General features: G+C 58.0%; 1 protein-coding gene across 1 annotated transcript; it reads left to right on the plus strand.

The window, feature by feature from the left end:
* Nucleotides 1–267: 267 nt before the first annotated feature.
* FGF4 (fibroblast growth factor 4) lies at nucleotides 268–1,967 on the plus strand. Its single transcript, XM_046643015.1, has 3 exons — nucleotides 268–607; nucleotides 1,203–1,306; nucleotides 1,791–1,967. The coding sequence occupies exons 1-3, from the start codon at nucleotides 268–270 to the stop codon at nucleotides 1,965–1,967; spliced, it is 621 nt and encodes a 206-aa protein (XP_046498971.1).
* The last annotated feature ends 5,598 nt before the right edge of the window (nucleotides 1,968–7,565 follow it).

Below are 7,565 nucleotides of genomic sequence, written 5' to 3' on the forward strand. Positions count from 1 at the left end.
CGCAGGGAGGCGCGCACCGCTCCGCAGGGTCCCAGCCCGGGCCGTGCGTCCTTCCGCCGCTGCCCGCCGCTCCATGCAGCCCGGGTAGCTCCCCTCGCCTGGGGGCCCCGTGGCTCGCCTCCCGCTCCTCGGTCGGCCGCGTACTCCCTGCCCCGGCCCCGGCCCCGGCCGGCCGTGCGCTCCCGCGGGCCGCCACAGGCGCAGCTCGGCACCCCCGGCTTCCCGGGCGCACGGACCGACTGACGGACGCACGGCCCGAGGGCGGGGATGGCGGGGCCCGGGGCGGCCGCGGCGGCGCTGCTCCCGGCGGTCCTGCTGGCCCTGCTGGCGCCCTGGGCCGGCCGAGGGGGCGCCGCCGCGCCCACCGCACCCAACGGCACGCTGGAGGCCGAGCTGGAGCGCCGCTGGGAGAGCCTGGTGGCGCGCTCGCTGGCGCGCCTGCCCGTGGCCGCGCAGCCCAAGGAGGCGGCCGTCCAGAGCGGCGCCGGGGACTACCTGCTGGGCATCAAGCGGCTGCGGCGGCTCTATTGCAATGTGGGCATCGGCTTCCACCTCCAGGTGCTCCCCGACGGCCGCATCGGGGGCGTGCACGCGGACACGAGCGACAGTGAGTGCGGAGGGCCGGGAGGGAAGGGTCGGGGGCGCGGGGCACCGGCCGCTCCTTCCCACTGGCACCTGCTCGTAGGCAGTGAGAGCCAGGGCGGTCTCGGGTCCGGTCGCTCTGGCTCAGGAACGCAAACGCTCCAGGCTCCGGGAGTCGCCGCAGGGACCGGCTTTGCGCACCCCGGCGGCCGAGTCCCGCCTCCCCGCCTTCGGAAGCCCAGGCTCGGGGCACCGAATTCCAGCGCCTTCGCTCGTGGGCACAGGGCGCGCGGCGCAGCCGCCGGCACCCGCGGGGGCCCGGGACGCACGCCCAGGTCGGGGCCAGGCCCCGGGGGCCACCGCAGCCGCCTAGCTCCTGCTGTCCAGGACTGGGCGCGGCCGCCACGGGCCCGGGACAGGCGGCGAGTCCGCGCCCGCGCACGCTGGACTCCGGGGGCCCCTTGGGTGCGGCCTGCGCCGGGGATCCTGGGCAACCTTTACACCCACCCGCACCCCAGAAATGGGGTTCCGGAGGTTCCCAGGCCGACGAGGGGGTCCGGGCCGGGCGGTGCGGGCCAAGGGTCCCCTGCCCGGGAATGACCCGCGCGCCCCGCCCCCAGGCCTGCTGGAGCTCTCGCCGGTGGAGCGGGGCGTGGTGAGCATCTTCGGCGTGGCCAGCAGGTTCTTCGTGGCCATGAGCAGCAAGGGCAAGCTGTACGGCTCGGTGAGTACAGCACGGGCAGTGCCCAACACCCGGCTGCGGGCACAGGCAGTGTGGCCCACGTGGAAGGTGGAACTGTGAAGGGGTCACAGGAGGATCCACACTGCCCCCACCTGCCAAATGCCCAAGGTAGTGCCGGTGACCCCAGGCCAGCCCGGAGAAGGGGGCGCTGCTCCAAGACAGGAGCAATGAAGTTTCTGTCATCCCTGCATGTTGGTCCAAGGGTGCCCTTGAGGGCCCTTCTCTGTAGTCTCTGGGGTGGGTCCCAGGGGGCAGGTGGACACTGTGGCTGCCAGGTGCCGGGCAGGTGGCTGGAGCACCAGCTGCTATGGGCTGGCCGTGTCCCTCTTCTCACCGGGTGAGGGTATGGGCACCCCAACTTCCCAGGAGAGACTGCTCAGGCAGAGGGGAGCTGGGACAGAAAGCAGCCCCCAGGTCCCTTGGTCAGGAGGTGGCCCAACCTGACCCTGCTCCCCTTCCCTGGCAGCCTTTCTTCACCGACGAGTGCAAGTTCAAGGAGACTCTCCTCGCCAACAACTACAATGCCTATGAGTGCCACCAGCACCCCGGCATGTTCATCGCCCTGAGCAAGAACGGGAAGCCCAAGAAGGGGAACCGAGTGTCACCCACCATGAAGGTCACCCACTTCCTCCCCAGGCTGTGACCTCCCAGAGCCCTGCCTCTGCCTCGGGAAGCCCCCAGGAGCTGGAACACCAAGGCCCGCCCGGGTGTACTTTCTTCCGATGGACGGTTGGATGCCAGCATCGGTGTAAGATATTTAAATTAATTATTTAAATGTGTATATATTGCCACCAAATTATTTATGGTTCTGTGGGTGCGTTTTGTATTTTTCTGGAAAAAAAAAAAAAAAAGACAGCCCAAATCCTGATTTTTCTCCGAAAACAGTGGAGATGCTTCCACTGGATTTATGTGACGTGTCAGATGTTGTCACGGTGTGCTGCTATTTTGTGTTTTAAAATCGGGGACGTCAGACTCTTGAGATCAACCTGGCTTTGCACCGTCCCCCGTAGTTTGGGGGTGAGCATCCTTGTGGCTGGAAAGACGTTCCTGGGGCCTTGGAAGCCGGCAAAAGGGAGCTCCCAGTCTCGGCCCCTCTCTGAGCACTGTCCAGCGCCCCACTCTTTGTGCCCGGTTGCTATGAATCGGGACATATCAGTTTACTTCGGGGCCAGAAAGTGTGCTGTCAGCCCCTGCTGCCTCTCTGTTTTTAGATCTGTCAAGACTGACCTTTGAACTTTCCTGTAGTCAATCTTCCTCCATCTACCAGATGGGGGAGACCCTTAGACAACTTCACAAACTCCTGTTTTCCTTTTTTGGACCCGCCACAGCCCGTGCTTCTCTGTGGCCGTTGGGGGGAAAAGGCAAAAACGAAGCAATTTTGTAAATCCGACCGAAAGGAATCGCTGTCGGGTTGGAAGGCTGGAAATGCGCAAGATGGGTGTATTTGCAACCACGCCCCAAATGCTCGAGAGGAAATACAGTGTGTGAGAGCAGAGCCTTCTGCTAAGTAATCGAATATTTATTTTTTAAAAAAATATGCTTCCTTGTGCTTGGGGAGCTTTGGGCTAGAACTCGCTGTTAATTTTAGGTGAAATGCCCTTGTAATTGTGCAGAAACACTTAGCGTGGTGTTTGCTGGGAGGAAGATGCTGTGGGCCGTCCATGGCATTCCCTAAGTGGATTTAACATCTACCTCGAAAGCCCTTAAACCACTCATCTGGTGGAATCTGCAGAAAGCCCACACTGGGTGCAGGGGTTTGCCATCCCGAGTGGCTTTTTTTTTTTTCCGTATGTAGCCAAAAAGGATTGCAGCGAGCGGCGGTGCGTCCCATTCGAACCTTGTCACGTTTGAGCTATCTTTACCCCGCGATTTACTTTTAGTAAGGACAATCATGGTGAAAATATTTGCAGACAGCTGTTAGCGTGCGCTATATGGTCACCAAGTAACCTTATATTTTTCTTTATATATTTTACGAATGTAACCCCTGTCGTGGAAGCAGAGATGGAAGAGGCAGGGTTGAGGATGGTTAAAAAAAGTCCCGAGTTGATGGCAAGCATTTAATTTTAATGAATGACTTTTTCGAGTTTATACAAAATGACCTTAGCTCGCTACCAGAAATACTCCACATGTTTTCTCGAGACTTTAATGCTCTTCGAGGAGGCTTCTGAACCGGCTCCCGAATTAACTTTACGGGAGTCCACAGACAGCAAGACTGGGGGAAAAAAGCTGATTGGAGTTTTGTCTTTCACATTCCTTTTTACAACTCTTTGTTCGCATGCAAATTATCTTCTTAAAATGCTATTCTTAATCTGAGGCCTGGAAGAAGGAAGCCACTGCAAGGCCCCAACGCTGGACCAGACCTCTTAAACCGCTGTTCATACGATGGAATAAAAATGTTCGTTTTTTTAAATCTTGTTTGAAACCGTGCCCTAGACTCCGGGAGCCTTCAGGAAAGATGCTCAGAAATCTCCATGCTGACTGCGGGGGGCGGGGGTGGCAGTTGTGGACATTCTGTATTCCGTGGGTTCACACAGTAACAAACCATCATGGTCTTGGATGCCTTAAATGATTGCGCCGCGTCTTGTCTCAGAGCGCAGTCATTGTCAGGAATTAAGAATTAAGTGCAGAATGCGGCCGTCCTGGACCACGTGTGCGTACCCAGCCTGTCGCCAGTCACGCGTGGAGTGGAGAGAGACGCGACGGGAACTTGGGACACTGTAAAGCGTTTCTATTGCTGTGACGGGCAGTGGAGGGTCTGTGTTCCCGCTGTCCTCAGAATCTGTAGTTTTATACAGGTGCCGACCCGTATCTGCTGTATGTGCTGTGCACATTGAGATGCCGAATAAATGGAAAACGTGGATCCCATGTAGGACCCCGTTGACCTTGGTGTGAATATTTGGGAAAGGTATTGAAAACGATTAAAACCTGCCTTGAAACGCCCAAGGGATGGCTCCCTCCCGCTGTCTTCCAGTGTCTATTTGAGACCTTGAGCCTCGCCTGGCTGGGGGTGGGGGTGGGGGTGGGGAGATGAATTTTAGCCAGCTGTGTCCACACAAATGTGGCCTTGAAGACAGGAGCCTGGGGGGGGGGGGGGGGGGGGGGCGGCGGGTGTAAGTGTCACAAGAGTTTCACGATGACTCTGAATCTTGCAGTTTATTCTCATGATGGGGCCAATTCTCGCCGTTCCCACATGAAACTAACCAAAGCCCGGTGCCCCTGGCCTTGGCCTGGCACCGTCTGAAGCAGTTTGCACTCCTGGGGGTGGGGAGCACAGCCTCCAGAGCCGGTCATCAGGAGACCAACTCTAGCGTGTTTTTCAAACTCTTGCGTAGATGCCACCCATGAGTCCTGAAATCGATACCATGAGCGCCAAGGAGCCTTTTATAAAAGGGAAATGGAGTAAAATCATAGAGGATAGAAAAATCCGGAAGGTGTCAATCACAGTCAGAGTACGGATTGCTTTGTGAGCACGCTCTATCCTATATATATAACCAGCCGCTGCTGGCGTGTGACATAGAATGTGCGTATTAGTGTGGATTGCAATAAAAAAAATTAAGCGCTGGCCCACCGTGCCTAGAATCTGGGTTCCCCTCCCCCCACAAACTGTATCCAGTCGCTTGACAAAAAGACCCAAAAAAGGCCCTCGGGGCTGCAGGATCCTTGCCTGTACCTCATTGCTCTCCAAGACATCGCAGCATCCTTCACTCTGGACCCCCATGATCCAGGGATGACGAAGAAATACCCGGGCAGCGTTATGGGCTAAACCGTGTGTCCCCCAAAAAAGACGTGTTGGAATCCTACCTCCCAGGACCTAGAACATGACTATATTTGGAAATAGGGCCTTTACAGAGGTAACTGGGTTAAAATGAGGTCGTGAGGGTGGGCCCCGATCCTCTATGACAGTGTCCCCATAACAACGAGGTCACGTAAGGAAGCAGACACAGGGAGACGGCCAGCATTGAGGGGGTGCAGCTACAAGCCAAGCAAAGAACCCCAGAAACCCCCAGCAGCGCGGGAGGGGTCTGGCATGGCCTCACAAGGATCCCACCTGCCGACACCTTGATCCCAGCCTCCGGGACTGCGAGGCCATCCCTTCCTGCTGTCTGCAGCCACCTGCGGCCCTGGGGAGACGACAGTGGGTATTGTCCACGTTCACTGGGGTGGGGCAGGGTGGGGAGTGAAGCCTCAAGTGATGTCCAGCCTTAGCGTTTTCTTCCAATGGCTCAGAAGGTGTCCGTCCAACTCTGTCCCGGCCAAACTCGGGAGCCCTCATCCGCTTCTGGGTGAAAACCTGCCCATCACGGGCAAATCCATCAGTGGAACCGTCTCCCCTTGGCCTTCCAGCCTGTAGTGTAGACGGATGATGGGCCCACAGGGGGACCGAAAGGCTACTTAGCACATATCGTTGTGTGCCCACTCTGTGCCAGGGACAGTCCTGAGAGCTCGGGATGCCCAAGTGAGGAAAATGAAGATCCCTGGCCACACAGGGCCCTTGTCATGGTGACAAAGATGACAATAAACGAGGAGCACAAAACATACAGCAAGATGGGTAGTGCTGATGCTGGGAGGGGAAGAGAGAGCCCTCACTGGGCAGGTGACATTTGAGCCGATTTGACGGCGCTGAGGGAGAAAGACATGCAGGGAAAAGCATTTCCAGCAGAGGGAACAGCGAATGCAAAGATGCTGAGCTGCAAGCAGGCCTGGTACATTGGAGGAGCCTCCAGGAAGCCAGTGTGGCTGGAGTCCTGAGATGGGGCCTGGAGGAGGCAAGGTCAGAGAGGTCAGATCACGGGGCCTGTCTCAGAGCCCTGGGGACTGAGCAGAGAAGGGACGTGGCTGGGCAGGCTGAGAATAGACGGTTGGGAGCTAAGGAAGCCGTAAGGAAAGGTTTGAGGGCATTCGGGCTGCACGGGGTATTGGTTAGGGTTGGCAGAAAAACAGTACAGGCGCTGAGAAGCCAATAAATAACAGAGAATGGAGGGCCTGCGTGGGTGTCTCAAAATCCGCCTGCCACCTAGGGCACGACTCCTCCGTTCTGCTTTCTCGCATCTGCCCTCCTTAGTGACCAAGCGCACAAGGCTGTGTGACCTTGGACAAGCCAGGCGACTTCTCTGTGCCTTCAGCTCCTCGGGGGCGTCCCCACCTCATGGGCCTGGTGTGAGGATCGAGATGACGTGCGTGAAGTCCTTGGCCCCCGTAAACAAGAAGTATTGGTTATTGTTCTCTTTTGTCTTCTAAGAGACTTAATTATAGTCTTAACATCCCAATCCTTTTATCTTTTGTGCCGGTGGGACGATTTTCTGGCTCGGTGCCGGGAGCCACTGTCATGCAGAGCAAGGGCCCGCATTTGGGTGTGGCGGGTCTCCGAGGGCTGGGTCCCGCCAAGCCATCGCTCGCTCCCTCGCTGACCCGCCTTGTTTCTCAAGGTGGCCGTCCGGGGCCCCTCCAAGAATTCCAGCTCCCGTGGGTGCAGCCTGTGCTGGTTCGCTCGTGTCTCGTCCAAAAAGGGGGCTCCTGAGCTCAGGGTCGTTCTTCAACGCTAATACATTGATTTATAATTCGAATCTTAAATGCTTCTAAAAAAAAATGTGGGGCGAGGGAGAGGAGTGCCCACGCCGGGCCGTGTCCTCAGCGGGGAGGGGACCTAGCCTGTGATGGAACAGCTGGATACTGCAAGGAACCCAGCGCCACAGGAGGACCCGGGCCGCGGACCCCACAGCCCTCCCCTCCAGGACGACCGCTTCCCGAGCCTCAGACTCTCTCCATCCGGCGGCTCCAGCGACTGTGGGGCCCCCTGCCCGCGGGCTCGGGTGGCTGCAGCAGCTTGTCAGCTGGATGCCCACTGCCACCTTGCCCCCAGGACTGCTTCTCTGGGGACCTCAGGGCACACAGGGTCCTGCCTCCCCTGGCTGAAAATCTTCCCGTGGCAGTTACTGTCAGGGTCAGGATCACGGCCTGGCCCTGCCGTCCCCAAACCAGAGGCTTATTAAACCACACGATTCTGCGGGCCGGGAATTTGGCGGTTCCTCTGTTTTCGTGGCATTGAAGGACTCAGTCAGCAGATGGGGTCACCTGGGGCGGCCGACTCGTAATTCTTAACGGCAACTCAGAGCTTCTAGGCTGGGTGCTTCCAGGGGCCCAGGGCTTCTTATGACCTCCCTGGAAAGTTCCAGAACATCACTTATGCTGTTGGTCACACAAACCACCCAGACTGGCGCAGATTCCAGGGGGAAAAAACATA

Source organism: Equus quagga, chromosome 17 (genome assembly GCF_021613505.1).
Source record: "Equus quagga isolate Etosha38 chromosome 17, UCLA_HA_Equagga_1.0, whole genome shotgun sequence".
Classification (NCBI taxonomy): Eukaryota; Metazoa; Chordata; class Mammalia; order Perissodactyla; family Equidae; genus Equus; species Equus quagga.

What these genes read in the sequence shown, in the direction of transcription:
- FGF4 (XM_046643015.1), top strand. Translation starts at nt 268, where the DNA reads ATGGCGGGGCCCGGGGCGGCCGCGGCGGCGCTGCTCCCGGCGGTCCTG. An exon ending in GCACGCGGACACGAGCGACA is followed by an intron (nt 608 to 1,202) that starts GTGAGTGCGGAG and finishes CCCCGCCCCCAG; the next exon opens with GCCTGCTGGAGCTCTCGCCG. An exon ending in AGGGCAAGCTGTACGGCTCG is followed by an intron (nt 1,307 to 1,790) that starts GTGAGTACAGCA and finishes CTTCCCTGGCAG; the next exon opens with CCTTTCTTCACCGACGAGTG.